This window comes from Aspergillus sydowii (assembly GCF_001890705.1).
Source record: "Aspergillus sydowii CBS 593.65 unplaced genomic scaffold ASPSYscaffold_13, whole genome shotgun sequence".
NCBI lineage: Eukaryota > Fungi > Ascomycota > Eurotiomycetes > Eurotiales > Aspergillaceae > Aspergillus > Aspergillus sydowii.
In genome coordinates, this window is record NW_024467871.1 from 667,316 (window position 1) to 693,722 (window position 26,407).

The 26,407-nt window shown below is 51.3% G+C and overlaps 14 protein-coding genes across 14 annotated transcripts; 6 read left to right on the plus strand and 8 right to left on the minus strand.

Annotated features, from left to right (window-relative positions):
* Positions 1 to 299: 299 nt before the first annotated feature.
* On the minus strand, positions 300 to 1,361 carry ASPSYDRAFT_35381 (uncharacterized protein; the record flags this gene model as incomplete). The annotated part of the gene is made up of 2 exons (XM_040845330.1): positions 300 to 884; positions 1,080 to 1,361. 2 exons carry the CDS (start codon positions 1,359 to 1,361, stop codon positions 300 to 302), a joined length of 867 nt encoding a protein of 288 aa, XP_040698509.1.
* Positions 1,205 to 2,240, minus strand: ASPSYDRAFT_473829 (uncharacterized protein). Its single transcript, XM_040847417.1, has one exon. It carries the CDS (start codon positions 2,090 to 2,092, stop codon positions 1,520 to 1,522), a length of 573 nt encoding a protein of 190 aa, XP_040698510.1. The 5' UTR covers positions 2,093 to 2,240; the 3' UTR covers positions 1,205 to 1,519.
* On the minus strand, positions 2,028 to 3,028 carry ASPSYDRAFT_49822 (uncharacterized protein). Its single transcript, XM_040847929.1, has 3 exons — positions 2,802 to 3,028; positions 2,402 to 2,746; positions 2,028 to 2,341 (listed from the first exon to the last, which is right to left on the minus strand). The coding sequence occupies exons 1-3, from the start codon at positions 2,999 to 3,001 to the stop codon at positions 2,143 to 2,145; spliced, it is 744 nt and encodes a 247-aa protein (XP_040698511.1). The 5' UTR covers positions 3,002 to 3,028; the 3' UTR covers positions 2,028 to 2,142.
* Positions 3,029 to 4,973: 1,945 nt separating this feature from the next.
* Positions 4,974 to 6,692, minus strand: ASPSYDRAFT_210355 (sugar porter family MFS transporter; the record flags this gene model as incomplete). The annotated part of the gene is made up of 4 exons (XM_040843987.1): positions 4,974 to 5,422; positions 5,482 to 5,776; positions 5,824 to 6,148; positions 6,194 to 6,692. 4 exons carry the CDS (start codon positions 6,690 to 6,692, stop codon positions 5,060 to 5,062), a joined length of 1,482 nt encoding a protein of 493 aa, XP_040698512.1. The 3' UTR covers positions 4,974 to 5,059.
* A 396-nt stretch (positions 6,693 to 7,088) lies between these two features.
* On the plus strand, positions 7,089 to 9,895 carry ASPSYDRAFT_93612 (uncharacterized protein; the record flags this gene model as incomplete). The annotated part of the gene is made up of 2 exons (XM_040852863.1): positions 7,089 to 7,466; positions 7,520 to 9,895. 2 exons carry the CDS (start codon positions 7,089 to 7,091, stop codon positions 9,893 to 9,895), a joined length of 2,754 nt encoding a protein of 917 aa, XP_040698513.1.
* Positions 9,896 to 10,155: 260 nt separating this feature from the next.
* ASPSYDRAFT_49825 (GFA family protein) lies at positions 10,156 to 11,066 on the plus strand. Its single transcript, XM_040847930.1, has 5 exons — positions 10,156 to 10,256; positions 10,306 to 10,331; positions 10,381 to 10,487; positions 10,540 to 10,565; positions 10,633 to 11,066. The coding sequence occupies exons 1-5, from the start codon at positions 10,171 to 10,173 to the stop codon at positions 10,778 to 10,780; spliced, it is 393 nt and encodes a 130-aa protein (XP_040698514.1). The 5' UTR covers positions 10,156 to 10,170; the 3' UTR covers positions 10,781 to 11,066.
* Positions 11,067 to 11,166: 100 nt separating this feature from the next.
* On the plus strand, positions 11,167 to 11,804 carry ASPSYDRAFT_49826 (uncharacterized protein). The gene is made up of 2 exons (XM_040847931.1): positions 11,167 to 11,218; positions 11,272 to 11,804. The coding sequence occupies exons 1-2, from the start codon at positions 11,216 to 11,218 to the stop codon at positions 11,674 to 11,676; spliced, it is 408 nt and encodes a 135-aa protein (XP_040698515.1). The 5' UTR covers positions 11,167 to 11,215; the 3' UTR covers positions 11,677 to 11,804.
* A 15-nt stretch (positions 11,805 to 11,819) lies between these two features.
* On the minus strand, positions 11,820 to 12,914 carry ASPSYDRAFT_72047 (uncharacterized protein; the record flags this gene model as incomplete). The annotated part of the gene is made up of 2 exons (XM_040850622.1): positions 11,820 to 11,949; positions 12,007 to 12,914. 2 exons carry the CDS (start codon positions 12,912 to 12,914, stop codon positions 11,820 to 11,822), a joined length of 1,038 nt encoding a protein of 345 aa, XP_040698516.1.
* A 431-nt stretch (positions 12,915 to 13,345) lies between these two features.
* Positions 13,346 to 15,039, plus strand: ASPSYDRAFT_72048 (uncharacterized protein). The gene is made up of 3 exons (XM_040850623.1): positions 13,346 to 13,785; positions 13,846 to 14,260; positions 14,312 to 15,039. Exons 1-3 carry the CDS (start codon positions 13,452 to 13,454, stop codon positions 14,982 to 14,984), a joined length of 1,422 nt encoding a protein of 473 aa, XP_040698517.1. The 5' UTR covers positions 13,346 to 13,451; the 3' UTR covers positions 14,985 to 15,039.
* ASPSYDRAFT_210360 (alpha/beta hydrolase) lies at positions 15,027 to 15,923 on the minus strand (the record flags this gene model as incomplete). Its single annotated transcript, XM_040843988.1, has 3 exons — positions 15,027 to 15,264; positions 15,313 to 15,416; positions 15,480 to 15,923. The coding sequence occupies 3 exons, from the start codon at positions 15,921 to 15,923 to the stop codon at positions 15,027 to 15,029; spliced, it is 786 nt and encodes a 261-aa protein (XP_040698518.1).
* Positions 15,924 to 17,630: 1,707 nt separating this feature from the next.
* On the plus strand, positions 17,631 to 19,551 carry ASPSYDRAFT_35389 (DUF3176 domain-containing protein; the record flags this gene model as incomplete). Its single annotated transcript, XM_040845331.1, has 3 exons — positions 17,631 to 17,727; positions 17,782 to 18,441; positions 18,500 to 19,551. 3 exons carry the CDS (start codon positions 17,631 to 17,633, stop codon positions 19,549 to 19,551), a joined length of 1,809 nt encoding a protein of 602 aa, XP_040698519.1.
* A 502-nt stretch (positions 19,552 to 20,053) lies between these two features.
* Positions 20,054 to 22,384, minus strand: ASPSYDRAFT_93619 (uncharacterized protein; the record flags this gene model as incomplete). Its single annotated transcript, XM_040852864.1, has 1 exon — positions 20,054 to 22,384. The coding sequence occupies one exon, from the start codon at positions 22,382 to 22,384 to the stop codon at positions 20,054 to 20,056; it is 2,331 nt and encodes a 776-aa protein (XP_040698520.1).
* A 166-nt stretch (positions 22,385 to 22,550) lies between these two features.
* Positions 22,551 to 23,736, minus strand: ASPSYDRAFT_160376 (alcohol dehydrogenase family protein; the record flags this gene model as incomplete). Its single annotated transcript, XM_040842901.1, has 3 exons — positions 22,551 to 22,653; positions 22,706 to 23,536; positions 23,618 to 23,736. 3 exons carry the CDS (start codon positions 23,734 to 23,736, stop codon positions 22,551 to 22,553), a joined length of 1,053 nt encoding a protein of 350 aa, XP_040698521.1.
* Positions 23,737 to 24,209: 473 nt separating this feature from the next.
* Positions 24,210 to 25,708, plus strand: ASPSYDRAFT_210366 (uncharacterized protein; the record flags this gene model as incomplete). Its single annotated transcript, XM_040843989.1, has 3 exons — positions 24,210 to 24,936; positions 25,016 to 25,494; positions 25,589 to 25,708. Exons 1-3 carry the CDS (start codon positions 24,558 to 24,560, stop codon positions 25,706 to 25,708), a joined length of 978 nt encoding a protein of 325 aa, XP_040698522.1. The 5' UTR covers positions 24,210 to 24,557.
* Positions 25,709 to 26,407: the final 699 nt, after the last annotated feature.

Sequence of the window (26,407 nt, forward strand, 5' to 3'; positions counted from 1 at the left end):
TGCAACTCGGTGGCGATAACTTCGGTCCATTGAGTATACCGTTCCGGGCTGTTGTAATAATGTGGACCTGCACGGGCCGTCAAGCGAGTAGAATTGATGAAACTAAGATTGACAATCCCAGGACCGACTGATGATGGGCAGATAATATGGCGCCATGCAGCGACCCAGCCCCAGAATATCTAGAGTGGGGTAATGGTGTATAAAGGTAAATCTGTGTTCTGGGACGGTGGAAAGTTGCCGTAGACTTCACAAAGTAGAATTGATAGAAGGCATCCTAACCCCCAGTTAAGAACCCGGCTCTAAACAGAATCGGACTGCATTAACTTGAAATCTACCGCAAGTCCAAAATGATCTGTAACCCAGATATCCTCGAAATCATCATCAGAAGGAGGACCACTGCACTCCTCAGGCATTCGCACGTCAATTCGTGTCTTTAAGCCCTGCCCGGTTTTCGCCAGCGATAGCGCCTCAATATTCCCACAAAACAGAACCTTATCCAAGCGTCCACAGGGAAACTGACCGTCCATCCAGTCCGGGCACTGATATCCCCACGTAAAACCTTCTTCGGAGCCTTCAGTCCCGCCGAGGGCAAGATATGCATCATTCAGATCACATTTGCTGGGCAAGTCTACATCCTCAGGGGCAAAGGCGTTGAGGTCGCCAGCGAGGATCGCTGCGTTAGGTACTTGAAATAGCCCATCAGTGGCGTTCGCATCCCCACTATCATTAGGGGCACTGCTCCCAGCAGTTCCATGCATAAATTCGGACGCGAGCTTGAGCTGAGCAGCCCGCTTAGGCGTGCCACTTGCGAGACTCTCCAGGTGCGTGTTGCAAAGCCTAATAATTGAGCTTTGGAGCTTAATATCGACGAACAGGGCATCGCGCTGCATAAAAGACAGAGGATAGGGGACTCTGAAAACCCGCTCTAATTGCAAGCGTCGATCAACGAGGGTTGTTGTCCCGTATGTTCCGCGCCAATGCTAGTCTGATGTGTTGGTGAGCTGGAATCTTTCCTGAACCCAGGAAGCTTCTTGGAGGAGTTGCAGATCTGAGTGGACCATCTCTTGGAGGAAGATCACCGTGGGTGGGCCGTTGCGATCGTCATGTTCGTTTTGCAATTTGTTGAGGTATTTGAGGGCTTCGGCCATGCGCTCTGTTGGAGCCGGGGTAGAGAAGTCGATGTTCCAAGATACGAGATGAAGTTTATCTGTGTCGATGACTGGTAGCTGTTGTGTTGCCCGGACGTCTGTTTGGGTGAAAGCAGGTCGCCATCGCTGTTGAGGTCCGCGCGAGTCAAAGTAGCGACAGGGTTGGATGTTTGGTCTAATGGGCTGACGCGAAGTCGCTAACCTGGGGTTCATGGTATTTTTGATCGCTTAGGCGTGAAGGATGAGGATGGAAGAAGACACGGTGGTGGTGTTGGTGTCGCAGAACACGGGCATGTGACTGGGCTGCCTTGGCGCCTTGCACCCTGCTTCATCATCATCATCATCAGCAGCAGCAAACACCAGGACTCAGATTATATACATGGGAGCTCAAAAAAGGGGTTGAGTGTCCCTGTTCTCGCTCGCGTTGACTGCACACCGTTGATTTTTACCAGTACCTGACTAGAGGCAGCCGGTTGATATCGGCAAGAATCCGCCATGGAGCGTCGAACACGGCAACAGCTTGGACGAACGCTGCTAGAAGCCATTGGTCGGGGATAATTTGCATCATTGTAAAACCGCTCATGGATTTGGATCAATTGACAAAGTGGCGCAAGTCGTGCGATGGCCAGGCCAGTGTATTTGGCTTTGATACTACGGCAATTTGGCTTCTGAAGCAGGAAACTGACTCTGAGGAGGTGTGCAATCGCGGAGATTATGTGAAAAAGACATACGATCATATCACATACAGATGTGAACCCGTGTCTGAGTAGAATGACTACTTTCCATAAGCAAGTACACACTGTGGCAGCTCGACAGACAGATGAGGTTATTATGCTTTTCCATGGTGGGAGATTGTCTTTGAGGAAATAATTTATTGTGGTAAGATGAAAGCATCTCGCCTCTATATACCCTTGCGTAAAACCACTGACTGCAACTGTGCCCATTGAGTATGGAAAGCTCTATTTCTTAAACCAACTCTAATAGGCCCGCCCGTCTAACCCATCTTTACTTTGTTTCTGTTTTGATTGAATACCCATATATATAAGAACGGATACACCGTCTCCGGAATAAGAGTAACCACTATAATCGTAATACTCCAAAACGAACCCACATATTCCCAATTCCTCGGGACATTGAGATAACGCCAGATGAAGAGGCCATAAGCCGTGAAGCAGCCTAGATAGCGCACGAGCCTACATCCACAATTAATACCATCTACTGTCAGTGACGGGGAAAGGAAGCTAGCTACATACCAAATCTCGAGAGAATGACCCAGTAGGGAACGATGTTTGACCAGTCCATATGCGTACACCCACCCGGCCGGTAGTTGCAAGAGGATGCCCGTCCAATACGCTGTAACTTGCTCGCGGTCGTCTGGGTAGAGATGGCACAGGTACCTTAGCCCTGCCAGAGCTGTTACACAGTATACGAACATCTCCCCGGCAATGCGCTTCCGTTGATCGCGCCCATAGACGCGCCACAGGGCAAGCACGACAAACGACAGATCTAGCTGGAACCAAGCCAGAAAGCATATTCTCTCTAGTCGTGTTGATGTTGTCGCAAAGGCATAGTATAATTCATACGCCAATGTCAAGGATCTAACCAGAGTCAGTCACCCAGGGAACCTACTGCGCAAGATATTGGTAAACATACAGATACTTGAGTGATCCCGGCAAAACGCCATCTTTCACAGCTCGCATCATAGCAAACACGTATAAAAGGGCGTATAATACCCCGCAGGAAATGATAAGACCATCCTGGACAAATAGGTAGCCCTCGGGCGGGTTGAGGCGTGCATCGGCGGGTTGCACCACCAGGTGGCGGATATGGTCTGTTAACCAAAAGTCAGACATCTTTACGCGATCGACAGGGAAGCAAGGGATATTGAGCCAAATATATCTGACAATTTGCAGGTGCCTGGAGGGAAGAGGCTGCGATCTGACAGACGCATGTGACGTCATAATGACAACATATACGCGATGCATTATCCCATATAAATAGTAATACACGCGGCATTAGGGCACTTTTCTCTCCAGGTGCTCCGCCGTGCCCTAAGGAGCAGGTGTATACAGAGCCACCGATGGATGCTGGTCGGTCAACCATAGAACCAAGTTTGCAGTCTCTATATACTCTATGCTGCGGCCCTGTAGATGGCTAACTTCCTCACAAAGATCACTCGAGTGCCAAATCTGGACGTATAGCCTAATCGACCAACAAACTAACTTCTTCCGAAGCTGAATCCCTTGAGGGTTCCTACATTCTGCCCCCAGCTGCAAACCAGAATTGTGGGAGCCTGAAAACGTTGCATTGGACACGTTTGCCGCCCCCCTGTCCTCCTCCGGGAGAACAATCTTGGACGCCCACTGGGTCAGAAGACGAACAACCTTCTTGAAGTCCTTGTCATCCTCGATATCATACCGGCTCTCAACCGTAGCTAATTGCGCGCCAGCCGCTCGGGGGGAGGAGCTTCAGGGCCCCGGGCCGACGCCTCATCAACCATCTTGACGTCCTTGCCGTCGCCCAGCTTGGTGCCGGCTCCGGCATATAAAGCCTCGGCCTCGAACTCAGCGTCTGCTTGCTTGAGGCCGGCAAACAACTGGAGAGTCCTGAGCCGGACGAACCGGTCTTAGCTCGAATCGCTCAGTATGTCAGTGAAGTTTGGGCTCTACGACTCAAGGGCCATGTCAAATCTGCCCACAATTTCCTACAACCGCGATGCCATCCAGCCGGCCTGCAAAATGCCACATTACTTCCAGATGGGGTCCCAGAATGAGAGAACGATGTAGCGCCCCGAAAGAGTTGGCATCATTTTTCTACGACTATTCGGGACAGGACGATGATCGACATGCATCACTACATATCGTGGCGATCTACAATCCCCTACGGAAACACGGGGCGACTCTGCAGCGTGTAAAGATCTGCAGTTATACTCGCGTCAACCTCCCGGGGGCCCCAGTTTGATCTGGTCATTCGTCAAGTTCACTGCGTTGAGGCAGTTCCATCTGCCTGGTCTGAAAATCCTAGACTTGAGAATGCCGAGGAGCCTGGAGCAACAAATATACTATTCGATAGATTCCCCGACGTCTCCTCGAGCCGTTCCTTATTGAAGCATTTCACGAGCGCAGCGGCCCCAACTTTACTATATATCTAAAGAACTTGATCTGCAATATCAACTCCCAAACGTCAAACATAGCCGTTAGAGAGATAAAGAGGAAAATACACGAGTATGACCCGTCACCGAGTATTCTAAGTAGCGGGTGGCGATGGACCAGGAATGGAAGCGAGATGAGTTTACGGAAGGTTAAAGGGTTACAATAATTACTCAAGTCGTCATAGCGGTCCTGGTACGCCACGGTGTAGACCCGACAGCATAATGATAGCTTGGAATCACAGCATCAGTGAGGTCTTGGACAACCCGAGGACGTTTTACAAGAGATTGTCTCAACCCTCGAGATTTGCCGTTAACAGTGCCGGAGTGCCAGTACATGGGCGGGTCCTCAAGCCAGTCTCGGTCTGAATAACAGCGAGGCCAGTTCCGAGACAGCAGGCTCAATCGCACATGGGTTTGGCCGTTTGAAACTGGACCGATCCATGGTTATAACGTGGGGCAATCATCGACCAGCTGTTAGCGGCGGCGTTCTCGTTCTCCTGGCACAACTTCGCCGCCGCTAATATTTAGCACTCGCGCTAAATGGTGCTAAAAGGACTAGTTCATGCGGAAAGTTACAGATGACCACGGTCGAGAACATGAATTGAGCAGAATTAAGCAGAAATATCTTTCAAGTTGGTTGTGGACTTGTAGTTCTGTACGGGATATCCGAGTCTCGAAGTACTCCCTTGATTAACTACCATTCACATTGACACACTGCTATACTACAGAATAATGCCTTTCAAGACTAAGAGTAAAAAGGCTAGACCCGCCCCGCATTGTCATTCTTCTTTTCGATTCCGCCTTCCCAGTGCGTGGCCTGCTGCTTCTCCACGGCCGCGTCGGCAGCATCCGGGTCTTCCATGGCGTGTGGCACAAGCTGGTCGCCAAACAACTCGTCGATCTGTTCCAGAGTGCGGCCCTTGGTCTCGGGGAAGAAGAAGTAGTAGCAAGTAGCGGCAATCAGGTTCAGTGCGAAGAACAGGTAAAAGTACTTGAAGCCAACCGAGTCCAGCGCATTCGGGGTGAACTGGGCGAAGACGAGATTGACAGTCCAGTTGGTGAAGGTCGTCAGTGCGTTGCCGAGAGCGCGGACCTCGACGGGGAAGATTTCGGCGGGATATACCTGCAGTAGTCAATATTTATGACAAGGCTAAAAGGTGCAGGTGGAGGCGAGGTGCATACCCAGGAAATAATCCCGACAGGAGTGTAGAACAGACTAAAGACAAAGTTCATTGCTACCATCGACCGCAGTTGGTTCTGGTTGCTTTGGTCCATGTATTGCGCCTGCACTGCGTTCACCAGCAGGGCAGCCCCGAGGAAGATGGCAGAGACGAAGAGAGGCTTGACACGACCGACTTTGTCGACCAGGTACAGGCCGATGGTGCAGTATACGATAGAGAGGGCACCGCTGATGCCGATGATCATGAGCGAGGTTTGGTTGTCGATTCCGAGAATTTCATAGATCCTGGGTCCGTAGCTATAACAGTCAGTCTCCCGTAACGTATGCGTCGTCGGCGGTCTTACTAGTTAATGACATTAATCCCAGAGAGAGGTCCAAATGCCTGAACACCACACCCCAGGATCAACCGTCGTCGCCAGGAAGGCTTGGTCACGATTGTCTTCCAGGACGTGTTTCCCGCAGCCCGATCAGCAGCAATAACGTCTCGAATCTCACGGAATTCGAGGTCAATGGTCTCTGCCGACTCGCCTTTGCGAATGCGTGTAAGAACAGCCTTTGCCTCTTCGTGTCTGTCCTTCTCCATCAACCAACGGGGAGACTCATCAAGGAACCAGATACCGGCGACGAGAATGAGACCGGGAATGTTTTGGAATGCAAGTGGGAATCGCCCTTGACTGTTAGAACTCGCTCGTTAACTGGAAGTCAGGCTCGTACATGAAAACTCGTTGGTGGAAAAGGAGCATCCGTATCCCAACCACTGCGCAACGAGGAACCCCCAGCTCAACATCCACTGCAGCAGGCCAGACAGGGTAGCTCGCCATTTCGGCTCCGACAGTTCGGCAGCATACATCGGGATCGTAGCAGTCAGCATTCCAACCGCAACACCGGCAATAAACCGGCCGATGATGAGCATAACCATATTGACAGCCCCAGCCTGGAGCGCACATCCCAGGATCGAAACTAGGGCCCCAGCAAGGATTGTCCGTTTGCGACCTGCCCAGTCGGCTCCGGCCATGTTGATCATTGTACCCAAGATTGCACCGCCTTGGAAAGAGGATACAATTCCACCAGTGACTGTGCCGCTTGGGTGCGTGAAGTAGGCATTGAAGGTGGGCAGCGAGATGGTCGAGGTGATGATACCGCTGTCGTAGCCGAAGAGGAAACCCCCTACGGCGAGGAAAACAGCCGATAAGACAGTCTTGAATGACAGCATGGTGGTGTTGGTGGATGTGGTGTATGGCGGTAGTCCGGCAGGATAGGGGCACACAGACTCTTATATACACTTCGGCCAACATATACCAGATTAAGCGTATGACCTGACACCGCGTGGCAAATACGGGGCCTACGGTGTCCAATACCCCGAACTCTACATTGTTTCAGCCATGAATCCCCATTCTCTTTTCTGCCTCCATCGATTCAGTCGGCCATGTGGAGATGGACTAGGGACTCCAGCTCGGAACTTCCGGCCTGACTCGCGTCTGGGCCTCCTCCACAGCCCTCGGGGAATCGCACACCGATGGCTTGATGCAGTGGGTCCAGCTGGATTACTTTAAGCTCGAGCTACTCATGAGCTGTGACACTGCCCCCCGTTAACTTTTGTATTTTCAAAATGGAGGTCACTCGCTGCGGCATTCACGGCTTCCACGAAGCACTCGGTATCGATACTGATGAGATTCGCTTCTTCTGGGTGCTTGAAGCCGGCAATACAAATGCCCGACAAGCTGCATATCGTATTGGGGTCTCTTCGACCAAGTTCGATCTCGATGAGCAGCCAGACGCTTGGGACTCCGGCCGTGTACAGAGCGATGCCCAGCGCAACATTATTTGCAAGCCCGAGACTGGCTTCAAGTCTACGACTTTATACTTCTGGCAAGTGACCGTCTGGGACGAGAATGGCAATGCTTCGAAGAGTGCGATCAATGAGTTCTACACTTCATACCCCCGGTCATCCAGACTCCTTCCCCCGTACAGCATGAACCAGACCTATGTTAGCGTCCCCTTTTTTATCACCTTTTTATTAATTGATATTGACAATTGTAGATGCCGCATAGCAGTCTAATCTTCCGCACCTGGTTCGAAAACGAGGCCGACCGGTGGAAGGCCGTCTGGATTGGCAACGGCGGCGACAAACCCATCTACCTTCGTAAATCACTCCAGCAGATATCCACGAAGCAGGTCGAAAGGGTGATCGTATTTGCATCTGGCTTGGGCCACTTCAACCTCACCGTCAATGGGAGTCCCGCCTCAACGCACGTCCTCGACCCAGGCTGGACAAACTACCACCGCAGTGTGCAATTTGTCGGTTACGACGTGACATCTCAGTGGAAGAGCGAGGAAAATGTCATCGGTGCCCATGTCGGGAATGGATTCTACGCGGGTGATCAGGGCGATCGGTTTTTCTGGCCAATGTACGAGGATAATACATATGTTCGCTATGGGAATGAGCTGTGCTTTTTCGCAGAGATCCACGTCCACTACACCGATGGCTCGCATGAGACAATCATCTCGGATCCAAGCTGGAAGGTTCGAAGCAGCGCAACTACACTCGCGAATATCTACATGTCCGAGAACCATGACCGTCGCTTGTACCCTGTTGGCTGGGATAGGTCTGGATACGACGACAGTGACTGGGCCTCTGCCAAACCGCTGACAGGACCGAGGGGCAAGCTGCGATATCAGAGCCAGCCTCCTGTTGTCCTGCACAATACATTCAATCCAGTGCGGCATCAGGTTCTTCGTCCTGGTGTGACGACGTTCGACCTTGGCCAGAACTCTAGTATCATGCCACGGGTGGAAATAACTGGCCCTGCTGGATCTGAGATTATCATCCGATACTCCGAGACCGTCGATGAGAACGGCGCTGTCTTCATGCCTGACCCTCTATTCAAAGAATTCGAATACGGCGTCTACACCAAGTTCATCCTCTCCGGATCAACCGAGAAGGAAATATGGACACCCGACTTCTCATTCACCAGCGCGCGCTACATCCAAATCGAAGGCGCCTCGTTGGAACAAGACGATAACCAGCCCACAGTCCACTCCGTCACAGCCCGGCACGTCTCCTCCGCAGCCCGGCATCTAGGATACATAAAGACAGACAAGGAAGACGTCAACGCCCTCATCAACGCCTGCTACTGGAGCTTCTCCTCCAACATCTTCAGCTACCACACCGACTGTCCCCAGATCGAGAAATTCGGGTGGCTCGAGGTCACCTCCCTCCTTGCCCCGGCAACGCAGTACGTCCGCGACATGGAGGCCGTCTACTCCAAGGTTCTAGGCGATATCATCGATGCCCAAGAGTCGAATGGCCTTGTTCCGACGATGGCGCCGGAGATTCGATACATGTGCGGGCCGCTCCATGATACGATTACCTGGGGCTGTGCGATTGCGTTCCTGCCGGAGTTGATAAAACGGTATTATGGGTCCACGGAGGTTTTCGGACGGATATACCAGCCTTGTGTCCGGTATATGGAATACATGAAGACGAAGGAGCGACAGGGCGGGTTAATCGAGCACGGTCTGGGCGATTGGGGTCGGGATATCGCGTTTGGGAACCACCAGGCGAATATCGAAACGGCGGTTTATTATCGCTGTCTAAGGAATACTGCACTCATGGCATCTGAGCTGGGATATGTTGAAGATGAAAAAAAGTACAGGGTCTGGGCGGATCGGATTTATGAGGTTTATAACAGACACCTCCTTGTCACTGAGAAGACAGCCCGTCCTTATGCATTCTATACGTCGCTTGATAACCCCGGTGTCCAAGACTGTACAATGGTTGCGCAGGCCATGGCGTTGCAATTCGGCCTTGTCCCGGCAGTTCATCGGCCTGATATCATCAAGGCGTTTCTATCTGCCTGCGCTTCATCAGGAAACAGAATCGAAGCCGGTGAAATCGGGCTAAAGTATCTCTGGAATACACTCGCCGAGCCGGACGTCAACAGACCGGATATAGTGCTGGCCATGGCGCGCCAGGAAGAACATCCAAGTTACATGCGGTTCCTGCGTCGCGGCGAAACAACCCTCCTGGAATTCTGGCAGGATGCGTGTCGCTCCAAGTGCCATGATATGCTGGGGACGATCTACGAGTGGTTCTATGAGGCAGTGCTGGGGGTTAAACCTGTTGGAGATGCGTATCGAACCTGGACGCTGAGACCTCCGGTTGAGAGCGAGTTCGGGTTTGTCGAGGGAGAGGTGGATTGTCCATATGGGCTTATTAGGGTTACGTTTGAACGGGTGCAGGGTAGGGATGGAGAGGTGAAGCTGGGGGTTCGGGTGCCGACCAGTACGGCTTGTACTCTTGTTCTGCCAGTTGGATGGAGGGCGATTGAGATTAAGCCTGCAGTTGCTGAGCTGGATGGAAAGAATGAAGTTGTGCTGGCGCAGGGGTCATACGATGTTGTCGTTGCGAAGTAGACCTGCCCTTAACTAGAACTAGACTATAGATTTGAACTTGCTGGATTCACCTGTCGGCTTTTACAGCATTCCGCAGTGGGTATTTGTCTATCACCCTAGTAGCAGTCCCTCCAGAACAGTAATTTATGTTCATAATTCTCCAAATAAAGTGCGGAAATTACCGAAAAGCCGCGGTCCGAAGCCCTGACGTCACTCGGAACGAAGCAAAATATTTTATAAGCCTGTCCCCGCAGTCTTAACTGCCATTCCTCGACCAACATATCGTACCTTCGACCATGGCCGCATATAAAGGACATTGCATCTGTGGTAGGGTTCAGGTGTCGTTGGAACAAGAGCCGCCAAGCTCTGTGATATGCCACTGGTATGCTGCTGAAAAATCAATACGTTAAGCCACTTTCTCACTTTTACAGCGGCCACTGTGCTAGATCTGGAGGCGGTAAGTGCTATAGATACCTTGTCAATTTGATTATTGGCTGACTTTAAAGGCGCTTCGGTCAACTACGTCGTTGACGAGTCAGACCTCACCGTCGAGGAAAACGACGCCCTCAAAGCGTTTGTAGATACACAGACAAAGAGCGGAAACCGTATTTTGGTTGGTTTTCTCTGAGCGTATGAGTGCCTCTTATTTAGTCTAACGTGTTTAGCGCAACTTCTGTGGAGCCTGTGGCAGGTAAATCAACCCAGCAAGCAAGCTGAATGCTGAGTATTTCTCCATACTAACTAGCCGTCTACAATAGCCCTGTGTTCACAAAGACCCCTAGCTATCCCGGGAAGCTTTTCCTGAAGGCCACGCTCTTCGACCATATCTCGGCTCCGGCCATGGAGGTGTTTACGGGTACCCGGCAATCCTGGAGGCAGCCCATTGAAGGGGCTCAACAATTGTAATGTCAGTTTTATGTAGCATGATGTGCATGAAGTGATTGGAGCGCATGGAGTGATTGGAGTGCATGAAGTGGCTGGAGTACATGGAGCGATTGGGATGCATGGAGTGGAGTTTAAAAAAAACTTATATGGAAGCAGGAGTGTGTCATTGATTTTAAACCGATTTCCAAGTTATCCAGTTAGGTTTCGGGACACGCGGCTTCGGCCAATATATTGACCTTGGGTATACCCGGGCGTAGCATTAGCTACCTGTTAACTATAACAGCTGAGAACCGTATTGTCTCTGTTCGTCGATTGTCTCCTTCCTGATTGTCATCCTCGTATAGGCATTCCACGTGACACCCCCTCACTGCAAGATCTCCCTGGATGAAGCTGGAGGTTTTTCTCTCATTCACACTGTCCAGTTGGGACTTCTTGGCTGAAGTACAGACAAGCACAATGGTACGATAATACCCGCTGTTTACCCCCAGGGCCGGATATCTAATCCTATGCAGCCAAGCCCCACCCCAGGCCAGCCCCTGTCCATCCGGCTGCTGTACGGCTCTGCATTATCCGTCCAGTCGCTTGACTGCTTCGCCTTCTATACAGTCTCCCCGCTGCTGTTTCCGAATCGCTCTGATTTCGCCCACCCAGCAACCCGGTTCTTCCTGCGCCAGAATGCCACCCTGCTGTTCCCCTTTATTCTGAACTGCTGGTTTCTACGCGACTATCATATTCGACGTACCAGGGTAGGACGCGTCGTCGGCAGGACGTTTGCGTTGTTTCATGCTTCTGCGCTGGCTATGTATTCCTGGAGTCGGTGGGTGGGAGGGGAGTATGTGGTTGAGCCGTTTTGGCTGATTGGGGGTCTGCATGGGGGGTGGGCGTTGTGGGCGATTTGGGGACTTGTTGCTAGTTAGATTTTATCATTGCGCTCTGCATAATATAATGCTCCACTCCTCTCACAACTTGTTCTGGGATACAGAGCGATCCAAGCTGACATATCTCAATCCTATTAAATAGGACACTGGGTCTATCTCCACGATCAATAGACGACCCCAGCTCAAGCATTCCTCTTCCCCATAGCCGACAGGATACCGCGCACACCAGCCCAGTCCAGATCCTCCAGTGTCTCTTCCCACATTGTATCACTAGCCTGCTTGCCCTCAGGGGAGTACATGACCTTGGGGAACCTATAGGAATCAACCATCAGCAACAACAATCATAAAAGTCAAGCAATGAAAACTCACGCATAAACCTGCCAATTCGCAAGCCAGCTCCCATGAGTACTACTCGGCTGCACAGCCGCCGCATCAGCATACGCCCAGGCTCCAGCCTGAATACTCCTCGCAACCAACATCCGACTAAGCCCGTTGATGTACCTCAAATACGCTGGAATATTCCGGTCCAGCCCAGGTGTCGCGACGAATGCTGGATCCACGACATTGACGACGACATCGCTAGCATCAACAAAGGGTGCTAGCTTCGAGACGAAGATAAGCAAGAGGAGTTTCGTCGTGCTGTATCGGTCCAGACTATTGAAGTATCCCGCGCTATCAAACGCGCGGATGACACTCTGCGAATTCCGTTCAGGGAAGTTTGCTGATAGGGCCAGTCCTGAACCGACCATGGTTATACGGCTTGGTTTGTCCTGTTTAGAGTTCCGTTTTGCTTTCAGGATCGGGAGGAGGAGGATTGTCAAGAGGGCTGTTGAAAGATAATTCACCTGGAAACAAACTTCGTGGCCTGTGCTCTCATTTAGGGAGAATTCGCCGCTTACCATGCCAGCGTTGAGGATGACGAAGTCGATTCTGGGTAGATCATTGTTGCAGCGCTTGACGAATGCTTGGATGGAGTCGTAGGAGAGCATGTCGAGGGACCATACTTCGATTTTGGCCTTTGGATTGAGTCTGCGCAGTTTGGCAGCAGCGTCATTTCCTTTCTTTTCGCTCCGGACTGTGATGATGAGGTGGGAGAGTTCGTTGCTTAAGAGTATCTCTGCACATTTGTATCCGATGCCAGAATATCCGCCGGTGATTATGGCTGTTTGCCCTGAGAGGTTTAGAGGTGCGGTTTTTGCGAACCGAGAGAGGGTTATGGATCTGAGGAAATAGAAAAAGAAGGGCCCAGCTGGACCAAGGTTTGATGAGGTCGCCATGATAAAGTTGCCTTGAGACGATAGGTTATTGTGTTGAGTGGGATTTGTTGTGGAAAGGAGAGTGAATATATATATAGTTCTTGAGAAAGATAATCTGGTAGTGGTAGGTCAAGTACCTAGGTTATATTTGATTTTATCACCACGGAGTTAAGGGCGGTTTATCGAGCAAGGCATGTTAGGTACTTACTATAAATCCCGGCCCATGGCTTATGGCCGACGAAGCTGATTGCTTTCCCAATCGGGAATACAATCGGGTGGGTCTATAAGGCACAAGATGATTGGGCAAAAGGATAAGCTTAAAGTAATACGATTGGAGAATATGTCTGGCTAAACCTGAAGAGGAAAACAATCTGGTGGGCCCTGCTGACTCACCAGTCTTACGGTCTCAGTCGGCAGTCCAACTGCATCTTCAACCTCAACGAACTTTCCACCTTCAAACTGGAACTGGTTACGCCATATTTGGTTGCCGGTTGTATCGGTGTTTGCGGAGATTGATTCCAGTGGCACAGCTGTATCCGTAACAGCCGAGCTAGCAACATGGTCTCCACGCAGCTTGAGGCGGGCTTTGCATTTGTCTCCATGAGCGGTTCTGGAAGGACCCAGCCTATAGATCGAAAGACCATCCGCAGTCATTGTATGCGCGGAAGAAATAGGCGGATAGGGGTATCGCGTCGATCTACTACGTGTCCGACGAGTTCATCATCCAGCATAAACGTATCTAGTGCTCACCAGGTGACCGAAGAGCAGGATGAGGATCTCTTTATGAAGATCAGGTCAAAGGGCCTTACTTCATGCTGCGCTCCGTCAAACCTCGCACATGTCAAGCTCGCACTTGATATGGATGATGCGACCAAAGCGCTTGTAATTGACTGTAAGCGTGCGATGAGTGTCCCACACTAGAGGGCTGGAATGATACTGACAGCAGCTGTAGCTTTCCGGTACTTCAACGAAGCCATGTACCCAACAGAGCTCTTCAAAGACGCCGATGTCGACCAAAATGAGTGGGGGCACTGGCTATTCCACGACCCTGCGTATCTCCAGTGCGCCTTCTTCATGGCGTTCACCACGCGCGACATAACAGAGAACAGACAGATAACGCCAACTACCTACTCACACCTCAGAGAGACTATTATTCATTTAAATAGGCGACTATCAAGCTCTGAGAATGACGTCGCTCTTGGCAACTCCACTATCGCTACGGTGATTATACTGACCATGTTCTCTTGCATCATCAATGACCATGAAGCTGCGAAGGCACATATTGCTGGGTTACAGCAGATGGTCCGCCTGCGCGGTGGACTTCAGACCATCGCATGCAACAAAAAGTTGTATCTAAAACTGGGAAGGTAAGAAATCGGCATCCACCCGCGGTCGTATAATGTCTAATATAGTTCCAGGGTCGACCTCATCTACGCCCTAAACACAGGCTCCCAAGGCTTTCTATGCACATATCCACTTTATTGCAACCCAACATTCTACAACAATAACAGCCGACCCAAGTCGTTAGGTACTCTCAATGCCCGATTCCACCTTTCAGAATATGGTGTTAGCAACCCACAAATTGTCCCCATCTTCCTCGAAATGCGGCACTACGCGTCCCTGATCAACGCCGCGCACACCACGCGCCAACGGCGCTCCACAGACGAATATCACACCAGCGTATGCTCATTCCAGTACCGACTGCTTCAATTAAATGGCTACCTGGGGGATGCCTTATCTGAATGTCTTCGACTTACTCTGCTTGCGTTTCTTCTTACAACATTTCAGAATCCGGGTATCCGCGCCAAGTATCCGTACTTGGCAGACTGTTTACGGGAGAGCTTTCTTGCTGTCCCTGTAGTTGAGAGGCATCGGTTTAAGGAACTGATGAGGTGGATTCTGATCGTGGGGGCTGTGTCTGTGTTTGATGTCGAGGAAGGGGGGTGGATGGTGCAAGGGTGGAGGGATTCTGTCGATGGAGAACATATCACCTGGGAGGTGGTACGAACAGGGCTGAAGGATATTATGTGGATTGGTCCTTTGCAGGATAAACTCGGGAGAATGGCGTTTGAGAAGTTAAATGGGTGTTAACAGATATAGTTCTATAATAGTTTCAAAATGACTTGGCTCAAGCTATAAATGACTGATACCAGGCCTCTCATTAACCAGCTCTATAATAAAACCAACAACTCCCTGAGGATCGGATAAGAAAGGAGAGTGGCTGGTATTCAGCGACATAGTGCGCTGGATACCTGTCGACTTCACCACATTTTCCTGTCGGTCAATGGGATACGCGCGGTCATCCTCGCAGTAGAGAAAAGCCGCAGGGATGTCTTTATATGCTTCATAGGTCAAGGGCTCCGAACCCGCGCTGCCATTGTTAGTGACACCCTCATCACCGCGATATAGAAAGACATACAGTTGAAACTGCGTTCGCAGCAATGAAGCATGGTATTTCGCAAGGCTAGGGGGGAGATCATGATAGAGAGCCTCTTCGCCATTTGCAAGGGACGTGTATCCATTCTGAATTCACTACTTATCAGCGTGCCGTTCAAACTGTTATCCTACGATGAATGTAATACGTACCCCAAGGTCATCGATTATCATCCATGTTCCACCTTTCTCTTTCGGCGTCATTGGACCGAACGCTTCTGCTGAAGATACTCCCTTCGTGGGAACAATGGCAGCAATGTATAGAAGCTGCGTTACACCACCTGATTGACCCTTAGCCAACCTTTCCTTCTTTGACAGCCCGTCGAGAGCCTCCGTTGCTGGATGACCTCCATAAGAATGCGAGACGACGAAGACCTCCTCTTCTAGCTCAACGAGACCGGAAACTACCCTGCGAATGGCCGAAACATCGTCGGCAAAACTGACAGGTCCAGTTGCACCGACAGTGGGAAGGTATACGGATGTGGTCCGGTATCCCGCTGCATGAAGACGCGGTAGGAGGAGGTCATATGCGGCAGGGGTATGCCAGGCGCCTGGGACGAAGACAATAATTGGTTTCTTGGGACGTTGACGGGCCATTCTCTGCTTGGCTACTGTAGCCATGATCATCAGGAAGACGACGATGGCGAGCACGGCCATTCTCCTCTCGAAAGTGGGTGGAGACAAGCACTGGAATGTGCATCTGGGGCTGTTGTAACTTTTATATCCCGCATTTCACTCGAGCGAGATGAGCTGGCGGGACACACTAGCTCCTTCTCACCGGTTAGAGGCCCTTGCTGGTTTTTGAGCGTCCTTGCGCAAGTGACCGTGCTGTTCTTGATGCATGATCATGCATGAACAGGATATTTGCACAGTTTCATTGGATATTGCAAGTCGCTACGCAGTGTCTCCTGCTTTGTCCATGTATAATTGCTTTTCCAGAGATCAAAGAACTGACTCGGGAGTGTCTGTGCTCTCGATCGCCAAGCTAGCAGTTGACTGATTATTCGTCTAGAGGAGTTCGCATCGAAGACGCTATTGACCATTGGCGTGGTCCTCAGCATGGACATGTACGCCACCTGCATTAAGTGAACCTTTTCGAGGACGGAGTTGCGGAGAGCAATATGCGTGGAAGCAGATATTAGGGCTCCGTAGAAACTGACCCTGACCAGAATTTCCCTTGCTTAACCCCGTAGCATATAATTCCACAATTACCTGGCCCTCCTGCGACGTCTGCGCCTTCAAAAGCTTTGTAAAATACGGGCATCTTACCATATTTGCCCGTGATAACTTGATCAAGAAGCGTCGTGACTATCCTAGTGTGAACCCCTGTAGCCGCATAATGCAGGCTTGCGCAGCGAGTTGAATCCGCCAAATGTATATTCGCACCTTCATCCAACGGATCTTCAACGATGTCTTCAATCCTGTGTACCGCCGACACATGCGGTGGTGTTAATCCTAATCTACTTTGGGCAAGCATCTCGGCGCCAGCATCGAGAGCTGGTTAAGCAGCTCAGCTCTCCTTGCCCGACAGGTGAGTCGAACAAGAAGCTATAGCATACAAGTACTCCTGTGTCTTGTCGGTCTTTCAAAGTCTTTCAAATTGCGAGAGTATCTATCTCCTCCAGTAATGCTCGCAGGGTGGCTTCGCGACTCGGTATAACCCTTTATATGCGGAACTCCCCACGTATACTTCATACTACCAGATTTAAATAATACATGCCAGTGAAATTATCATGTACAATATTTAATGGATGGAGAGTAATCATGTCGCTGTGTACAGGGTATCACGAAGAAACACGGCCGAGTATAGAAATTGGATACTTGCCTATCGTCCATGGGTGCAGTACGACCCAAAACCCTAGACAGAGCCAGACAAGATGTTATCCCCGTGTTTTATCGATCGAGTAACTAACGGCTATTGGAAACCATGCCGGGGAATGCTGTTGGGCTATGATGCAGGAGCGTGAAACATCCGCTGGCTCAGCCCGGCTAGCCAGGGTTGAATCTCATGCAATAAATATACGAAAAACGGGACTTTGCCCTCCTGTCAGACCAGATCGACGAAAGAAAGCAGCCTTCAAGCGGGAATGAAAAATTTTGGTACACGAGAAATAAGTTAGTTGGTCAGAACGAGGCTCTCTGGCCCCTAAAAGAGGCGAGACAGGGATGATACCCCTGCAAGGTACCAGCACTGCCACGATTTTCAGCCTTGTCCCCAGACACGGGTCAGATATAAGCAGCAAAGACGGGACGGACCAGACTGGCCAGGAATCGCACAAGCTTATTCTTCCTGCACAAATCACGATGGATTCATTTGAATTGCAACAATCCCCACACGCTTCTGGGACAGCACTCGCCGCGCATAACACAGAAGAGGGTAGAGCATCGCCTACAAGTCTTTGTGAGAGCTCCCAGTCATTCTTTGGCTGATATTATGCTAATATTACGGCTTTAGCAAGGGCATCATCTCCAGACAGCGGGAAGAGCGACACTGAACATGGTCGCAATAGCAGTACCAGTATCAGTCGCCATTCACCATGCCCATCACCATCAGGCAATGATCAAGAGGCCAGCAGTAGTCGCAAAGACAAGCCTTTTTTAAAAACAACAGGGCGGTTCCTGATAGGAAAAGACAGTTGGCTATGGGAAATAGGCTCTCTCATTTTCAGCGCCGCCTGCGTGGTCGTAATGGTGGCTGTTCTGCTCGACACTCAAGGAACCGCTCTGGCCGAATGGCATCTATCAATAGCACCAAACACTGTTATTTCCGTTCTGGCCACGGTCTCAAAGGCGAGTCTGCTTCTTCCGGTGGCTGAGTCCATTAGCCAGTTAAAGTGGTTGCATTTCGACAAGGTGCACAGATTGAGCGACCTGGATTTGTACGACAATGCTAGTCGTGGACCTTTTGGAGCTTTTCTCTTCCTCTTCAGGCTACCCGCGACAGTGGGAGCGTTGGGAGCGGTTATAACACTTATTGCCTTAGCATTCGATCCATTTGCACAGCAGTTGGTATCCTTTCCAAGTCGCCAGGCGTCCATGGAAGGGGCTGCATCTTTCAGGACCAGCCAGGTTTATGAGTCTGGGGCGTCTTTCACCAACCCCACAGTCCAAGTTGGTGAGCTAGCACTATATCAAAGCTCTGATATTGTATAAGCTACCTAACGATTGCGCAGAAAACTACAAAGACTTTGGTATGCAGGGGGCTATCTTCAGTGGGCTTTTCGGGTCCCAGTCGCCGCGCGCCTTCACCTGTCCAACGTCCAGCTGTGCCTGGTCCAATACGCTGAGCATGATTTCACTGGGGGCTGTTGGCAAGTGCGAGAATGTGACCCGGTCAGTCGTCTATGACTGCGCACGTTTCACCAACACATTAGACGTCAATTGTAATGTCACCACTCCTGGAGGGTTCCATTTCATGACGAAAAAGCGACATGGAAACGCCAGTTTCCGCTACACGGCGCTAAACGTTACTACTGGAACCAATAGATCAGTGGAAGACTTTACTAGATTTGCTATTTGGCGCCCATTGGAGATTCAGACTCTCGAGAATTTCGAGGTCCTCGAGTGTGGCATAAGCGTCGCCGCGTATTTGTACAGCAATATAACAGTCACGAACAACACCATGAATATCGAGAAGGAGACAGTTGTGCCGCTGGAAGCTGCTGGCCCTGAGAATCCAGGGTTGAACGACTTCAGGCCAGCAGCTGGCATCTTCCCAGCGGAAGTAGCGTTCTCGTTTCATCTCGCAGATTTATCCAAGATTTGGGACACGTTAGATGAGATCTTCAACGCCCAGGTTATGGTCCCCAGGGGCAGCTCGACGGGGCTCACGGCCGACTTACTGATGAAGGGAAACCTATCGCGCATTGTTGAAAATATTGCCTGGTCAGTCACAGAGCAAATCCGGACCGGGCCAAACAGTACCGTCACCAACGGGACGGCCTATGAGGCCGAGACGTATATTCATGTCAACTGGCCTTGGATAACACTACCGGTATTGGTAGTGATTGGTGCAGGGACCTTGCTTGCGTTTACTGTTATTATCAATGCTCAACGCCGAGCAGCTCTGTGGAAGTCGTCCAATCTGGCTGTGTTGTTACATTCTGTGGAAGGATTAGAGACGCCTGCCTCTTCAGAAGATACCTGTCTAACTCGAATCGAGACATTAGCGGACACTATGCGCGTCCTGCGAGGAGGTAATATGGACTTTATACCAAGGCCCTAGCATGGACTTCGACAATGAACCTCGCAGTGGTTCTGCAGTATCAACCAGTGCATCAAAGTCCACAGCAGAACATGCCAATCCTTGTCGTTATCATAGCACATAGATCTCGAGAATCATCATAACAGAGGGTGGTTGAGTGAGCCTATGCAGAACGTAGTCCATGAAACCAGAAACAGCGTCAGACCGGAAGCTACTTCAGTGGCGAGTACGCAACTGAAGATGGAAGTAAAGATGAGAAGAATGAGAAGGATGTGAAGACTCGATCCTGTCCTAGGTCTTGTCAAGATACTTACCTTATTGTCGAGACTGGGATGGTTGTCTCCGACTGCCAACGGTTGCTTATAGATACTGTCGTATATATTCATATAACATTCTACGATTACGCCGCAGGAGAATAGAGAACGCTAAGCAGAAAGTACATGGGTATATCGCGATCTCCGTCTGTGTTGATACATCAAAAATCACGCCTGAATGATTGGAATAACCTCGAGTCACCAGCAATTCAGGGCTTGAATGTGTCCCTGCGATGTCGCACCACCTCCTCTAATATATCAGCCTGGATATCCATGCACCCGTTTCTCTGCATCCGTTCTACAATACTACAAATTATCTCCTTGTTCCCTCCATACGTCGCCCAGTATAGAGCCGAACGTCCATCAGGGTCACAATGCGCTGGATCTGCTCCAAGCCTGAGAAGCTCTCGCACGATTTCAACGTAGCCCAGAGATGCAGCCCAGCTCAATGCTGTTCTTTTGATACCCTTCGATGGAAGGGCCTCGATATCAAGCGCGGACCCATGCCTTTTGAGCATATCAAGGGCCAGCCCCCGCCACTTACGCTGAATAGCACGCACAAGCAGCGACGTGCCCCGTTTTGCCGTACCTGTCGCGCTGGCCCCAGAATCAAACAGAAACTGTGCAATATCAGGATTGGGCCCATCCATTGCCATCATCAAAGCAGTGGATCCTTTCCTCAGCCCGCTGTCATTCTCAGCCTCTAGGTCTGCTCCGGCCGCTACTAGCTTTTTCACTAGAGGCAGTGTCCCTGCCAGAACTGCGACCATGAGGCCTGTGTTCCCGTGTTCGTTTCGGTTGTTTGGTGACTCCCCGTGCTCGAGGAAGAGCTGGACTATATCCTCTCGCCCACGCCGTATGGCACTCCCAAACGCCGTCTCGCCAGCGAAGCTATTCACACCCCGTGCGGCACCACGTTCAAGGAGTAACTTCGTGATTGCTGGGTCGGGTCGTCTCACTGCGTGATGGAGGAGTGATTCGCGTTGAAAGTCAGGGCATGTAAGGGGATCGCATCCCATGTCAAGGAGGGCCTCGATGACACCCAGGGGCTGATCCTGAACTGCGATTGACAGTGGGGTTCGGAAAGACTTGTTCAGGGTATTGAGGAATTCCTTTGAGCATTCAGCTTGTATTAGAAGTCTAGCTCTTGACTCCGTCCCCCCACGCATCGCGATATGAAGAGCCGAGTCACCGTCCAGGTTTTGGATATCAACGGTGTGCCTATGTAGCAGTAAAGTGCTAATGATCTCGTCATTCCCTACCCATGTTGCGCGCTGAAGCGGTGTACGTCCATACGGCTCCATTTTGCTATTCAGGCTGTGCTCTGGGAAGCCGTGTACGAGTCGTCGTACGGCCGCGACGTCCTGCAGGAAAACAGCGGCAACCATTAACAGCGACACATCAACCGCTGGGCCCATCTCAAGGCCGTGGTCCAAAAGCACCCTTATGGACTCGTAGTTATAATGCACCATAGCGTGGTTTAGAACATTCTCTTCGCCCTGATTGTCCAAGATAGCCATATCTGCTCCGCCCTCGAGCAAAGCCCTGAGTACATCTGGATAGTCTTCGCCAGGAGGACGATCCTGGGTATTCAAGGGCGTCCTACCGCTGCCATCACGGGCATTAACATCCGCACCAGCGTTGATGAGCGCCCGAATGACGACCGGCAGTTCGGCGCCCACAGCCTTATGTAGCACGGTGTCTCCACTAGGAAACCGAGCATTGAAGTCAGCGCCATGCTGAGCGCACTTGTAGATAGCCTCCACGCAGTCCTCCTCGAATTCCCTGTTGGTTTGCATGACAACCCGCTGCAGAGGCCGCCGTTCAACAGCTGCCGGTTGGTTCGGGTCCAACCCAAGATCGAGGAGGACACCGATGGTCGCTAACGGAGCACCGTCTCGCAGGGCAAGCTCCAAGATGTCAGAGTCCGGCTCGATGTACATTCCATGTTGGACGAGGAGCTGCAGAATGCGCGGATCGTCCATCGGACGACGGAAGCGGCCCTCGGTTGGATCCTTGTACGTGGGGGATTGGGTGCAGTGGCTGATGATTTTGGCTATCAGTCGCGGGGGGTAGTCTGTGGGACGCGCGCCGCTCGAAAGCAGAATCTCGACTATCTCCAGACGCCGCCAAATGGCAGCGGTTGCTAAGGGCTTGTAACTTGAGTGACGGCGACATCGCAGACCATTGGGGGCTGCACCCCATGCGAGCAGTATCCGCACGGTCGCGGCGTGGCCGTACTTGCAGGCCGTTTTGAGAGCTAAGGTAAGATCGTGCTGTGTAGGGATCGTGTACTGGAAGACTCGCTCTCGCGTGGCTTGATTGTTTTTCCCTCCAACGTTGTATCCGACGGAGAAGAGGAGGGCATTACGCACATTGCGACGATAAAGCACAGGATTGAGCAGATCATGTAACCGCCTGCAGGTGCGCGCCAGCTGGGACAACGCCGCAAGTCCGCTGTGCCTGGATCTCTCGCGGTCATGATAGTACGTGGAGATTTCAAGGAATACCTCGTTCGGCAGGCAGAGCAAAGAATCCATGGTTTGCTGTGTTGTTGTGTTACCTACGTGGGGTTGGGGGCTGTTAAATAGGTAAGCCACACTGCCACAGGCAATAATCTTCCTGCCTATATATAGGAGGACGACGATGATCAATGGGGCTGAACAATATATTTGACCAATGCAGTTGGCTTATGAGTTAAAGTGTCTATTTACCGCCCTCGAAGATGATCTTCTGCGACTTCATCTGGTTGAAATCCTCGTAGCCCTGGATCGCCTGCGACAGCGGTCGGATATCGGCGGCCATGAAGCTGACCAGTCAACACTTTGTAAACAATAATTAAAAAGGGTAAGGAAACTCACTCAAGAACATCCTGCTTCTTCTCCAGCAGCGCCAGCGCATCCTCGAATATACTACGAACAGGGCACCGCCCCATCTGGATCGTCAGGTTCTTGCCATAAGCCTCGTTCCCAGTCCACGGAATCTCCCCATTATGCACGCCAACACTCGAGATCTTCCCCCAGGGCCTGATCATCTCAAACGCCATCCTCAGAGCGTCACTATGTCCCACCACTTCAATCGCCACATCCGCGCCCCTCCCATCCGTCAGCTCCTTCACGCGCTTCCTCAGCGCGTCCCCGTCCGTCGCGAAATTCCACGGCTCAGCGCCTAACTTCTTCGCCAGCTCCAGGCGCGAAGGAACACTGTCCACCGCGATAAGATGCTTCGGCTTATACTCCAGCGCGTTGATAAGCGCACACACCCCTACAGGCCCACACCCAAACAACAACACCGTACTATCACGCACAACCGCCTCCTCGACACCCTTAAATCCATTCCTTGCCGCAAAGAACCCAGTCGGCAGGATATCGGCCATGAGCACGAGTTTCTTCTCGTCGATTTTCTCCGGCGCATGCACGAGCGTGCTATCTGCCAACGGGACACGCACGTAGTCCGCCTGTGCCCCGTCCAGGATCACGGTGCCGTAGAGCTGGCAGTTGGCGCACCGCGAGGATGTACTCTGGCGGCAGTAGAAACAGGCTCCACAGGAGACGGTGAAGGGGGAGACGATACGGTCGCCGGGCTTGAAGTTCTGGACGCCGGGGCCGACGGAGCTGATCTCGCCTGTGAATTCGTGGCCCATGATGAAGTTTGTGCCCGAGGGTTGGTGGCCGCGGAAGACATGAAGCTCACTGTATATATGCCGTTAAGTGCGAGTCCACTGGTAGTATCAAAAAAAAAAAAAAGAGAGAGATGATGAAGTGGTGTGTTACCTCCCGCATAGTGCTGTATAGCGCACTTTGACGATAACATCGGTCGGGTCCTGGATCTGGGGGACGGGTCGGGTCTCGAGCGCGACCTGGAGGGGCCCTTTGAAGACGACTGCTTGCATGATGACTGCTTTATTCTTAGACCTTATCAGGAGTGGTATCTGTAGTTGATTCAGGACCGTGAGATTTGGGTCTGCGCGGGTTAAGAATGCGGGCGCATTTGAACCATCTGAACCTCGGTTGGACGCCGTTTGGACCTCGTCAGGATCTCCAGAGAATGTCTGGCTCGGACGGAATTCCGTGCGGGGTTGCCGTGATTGCTGCGATTTTGGTCATATCCAGGCAGTCAGCCAGGCGATGTCATGAACACCCCGGCAGCCCGAGATGCCTTTTTCTTATAGGCTTCTGGGAGAAGGATGCGGGATGCATGCTGAGGGGTTATGCATGATGCTGTTTCGACAGGGCAGCAGAGCTCATGCCATGGATTCTCGACGGGAGGCAGCTTCTTGGAAGAATTCTAAGATAAAACGATGATGATGTCGATAAGGACGATGATATTGAATGTTGTTGACCCAGTGTCTATATAACAGCCGCTGGGGAACTTGTGGACAGGCTCTCACTCACGACAAATAAAATGCGGTCTGTGCACAAGTACGAAGCCAAGAACACAAGAAACAAAATATCGCGCACTCTGGGTCAGTCAGGCAGAAATCGGACTGCAAGCAGTTTCAAGTCTGCACTGTGAGCGGCGTCATTGGCCCAGCATGTGAAGAGCACAGCATGGATGGATTCTGCGGGTCTAGCCGGAAGTACCTACATCTTCAGTCCTCGTTTCCTTATATTCAGGGCCCTTGCTTCTTATCTAATTCTAATTCCATTTTACTTTCTGTTTATCTGATTGTATCTCTCTCGATTGATTGTTGTGTATTGATTGTTGTGGAAAATGGCGCCAAGCATCGCGTACCCCGCACCATCAGCTTCACCTTTCCACTCACTTTCTCACACTCTCTCTAAAAAACCCGAAATCAACATTGACGTCGTTGAAATTACTGAAAATACGGAATCCATCGCAGACTCAACCGCTGTCCAACCTGTCGATCCCCTGGACTCCGAGCGAACCCGCCTGCGCGCCCACCTGGGCCTCGACTGCCCCGCCCCCCAGATCCAGCCCCTCTTCTTCATCGAACAAGTCCCCAACACAACTTCCAACCTTCCAGTAACATGTAGTCTCCCAGGATGCACAGCGGGCATAGAGCCCAATTCCCTCCGTCTGGCGCTGAATCCGGGCATGAGCGGGGATATCTGGTTTCGGTCTTCTTCTGGTACCCATGCCCACTGCTCCATATTACTACCACGCCTCTATTACCACTACTGCGGAAGATACTAATAGTAAGAGGATAGACTACTACCACATCCCCTGCTTCGAACGCCTCGCCGATTTCACCCAGTCCTGCTATCTCGACCGCATTGTCCCGCTCACCAGAAACACATTCAAGCTGCGCGGTCTGAAACCCTCTTCTGTCTCCGACGGATCGTACCTCCTCCCCGGCGGTGCAGAGCGACTTATCCTCGAGTGGAAGGTAACTCGGGGAATGGCAATCGATAAACGGGACGGGGTATACGATGAGGCGTTTTATCGACTGGATCCCGATGTAAATGATCTTCTTTATAAGGCTGGCAGTAGCCAGTTTTGGCCGACCGGGCGACCGGGGGGTTTAGATGTTTTTGAGTATTATACTCTGGCGCGCACGGTTGCTGTTAATGAGTGTAGTGGGGAGGAGGAGTGGAATTTGTTTGAGCAGTTCCTGGGACAGGACAAGGGAAGTGGTGTCTGGGGGAGGCATGACCTGAGTTCCTTGTTGGGGAGGTGGCAAGAGGCTGTGGTGAGTTTCCGTTTCTTTTTGATTTACTGATGACTGTGACTGGGGAGAGGCTGGGGATGCTGATTAGCTGTAGAATCTTGTCTGGCAAGAGAGTAAACCAGGCCAGTCTCAGGAGATGGACAGGGCCCTCAGTGCGACTGCTGTCAAGGCGATCAAGCGGCTTTCGACGGTTCCGACGCCGCAGATTGGGTTTAACTGCATTTACTCGTAGGGTTACTTGAGGTGAGCGTTCTGGATAGTCGGCGTTAGTTTTCGGTATAAAGACAATAGAGTAATAGAATGATTCACACCACGACATCCACTGGCTAACACTGCCACAATAACCACTTATACTGTTGATCCTCGGCAGCATCCGTGATTGTCCTCCCCGGATTTACCACTGATTCTAGACCCCAAACAACTGTCTTACTCTCATCTGACCTCGCTAGTATTTAATATCCCGCTCGTTTTCAATTGGTCCTGTATCTGGAATTCCGTTTCCAGGAACCCACTCTAATTTGCCATTGTTAAGCGAGTTCCACATGTGCCTCGGATCCCCGCAACAACAATTACACCAAGCTTATTGCCCAGCTTCTGTGGCTGGATCGCGGGTTCCTCAATTGCCAGGTTCCAGCCTCGTGGAGATTACACAGATATTGGTCAAAGTATCTCCAGGAACGCAGGGTAGGGCGACCTCGACAGTTCCCCGCATGCTTGTCCAAGACTTGACTAGCAGATACTACGTCCCAAAAATTGGCTGCAAACACCACTACCACGTTGGACGTTGATTCTACAGCGCGCTCAAGAGGCAGTGTCGTCTCCTGTATCCTGTTGCCATCTCAAATCTAATTGGTCTTTTGTCGGGAGTGGTCTTCTGGGAATAAGCCTAACAGGCCAATGACTATGCAGTGCCTTGGCCGACACTGCAGTT

Excerpts from the sequence above, each read along its gene's own strand:
- ASPSYDRAFT_473829 (XM_040847417.1), bottom strand. The coding sequence starts at position 2,092 with ATGGGCACAGTTGCAGTCAGTGGTTTTACGCAAGGGTATATAGAGGCG.
- ASPSYDRAFT_49822 (XM_040847929.1), bottom strand. The coding sequence starts at position 3,001 with ATGTCTGACTTTTGGTTAACAGACCATATCCGCCACCTGGTGGTGCAA. Across the intron at positions 2,747-2,801 it reads CCGGGATCACTCAAGTATCT|ATCCTTGACATTGGCGTATG; the intron begins GTATGTTTACCA and ends GACTCTGGTTAG. Across the intron at positions 2,342-2,401 it reads GGTCATTCTCTCGAGATTTG|GCTCGTGCGCTATCTAGGCT; the intron begins GTATGTAGCTAG and ends TTGTGGATGTAG.
- ASPSYDRAFT_49825 (XM_040847930.1), top strand. The coding sequence starts at position 10,171 with ATGGCCGCATATAAAGGACATTGCATCTGTGGTAGGGTTCAGGTGTCG. Across the intron at positions 10,488-10,539 it reads AGAGCGGAAACCGTATTTTG|CGCAACTTCTGTGGAGCCTG; the intron begins GTTGGTTTTCTC and ends TAACGTGTTTAG. Across the intron at positions 10,566-10,632 it reads TTCTGTGGAGCCTGTGGCAG|CCCTGTGTTCACAAAGACCC; the intron begins GTAAATCAACCC and ends CGTCTACAATAG.
- ASPSYDRAFT_72048 (XM_040850623.1), top strand. The coding sequence starts at position 13,452 with ATGGTCTCCACGCAGCTTGAGGCGGGCTTTGCATTTGTCTCCATGAGC. Across the intron at positions 13,786-13,845 it reads CAAAGCGCTTGTAATTGACT|CTTTCCGGTACTTCAACGAA; the intron begins GTAAGCGTGCGA and ends CAGCAGCTGTAG. Across the intron at positions 14,261-14,311 it reads TTGTATCTAAAACTGGGAAG|GGTCGACCTCATCTACGCCC; the intron begins GTAAGAAATCGG and ends ATATAGTTCCAG.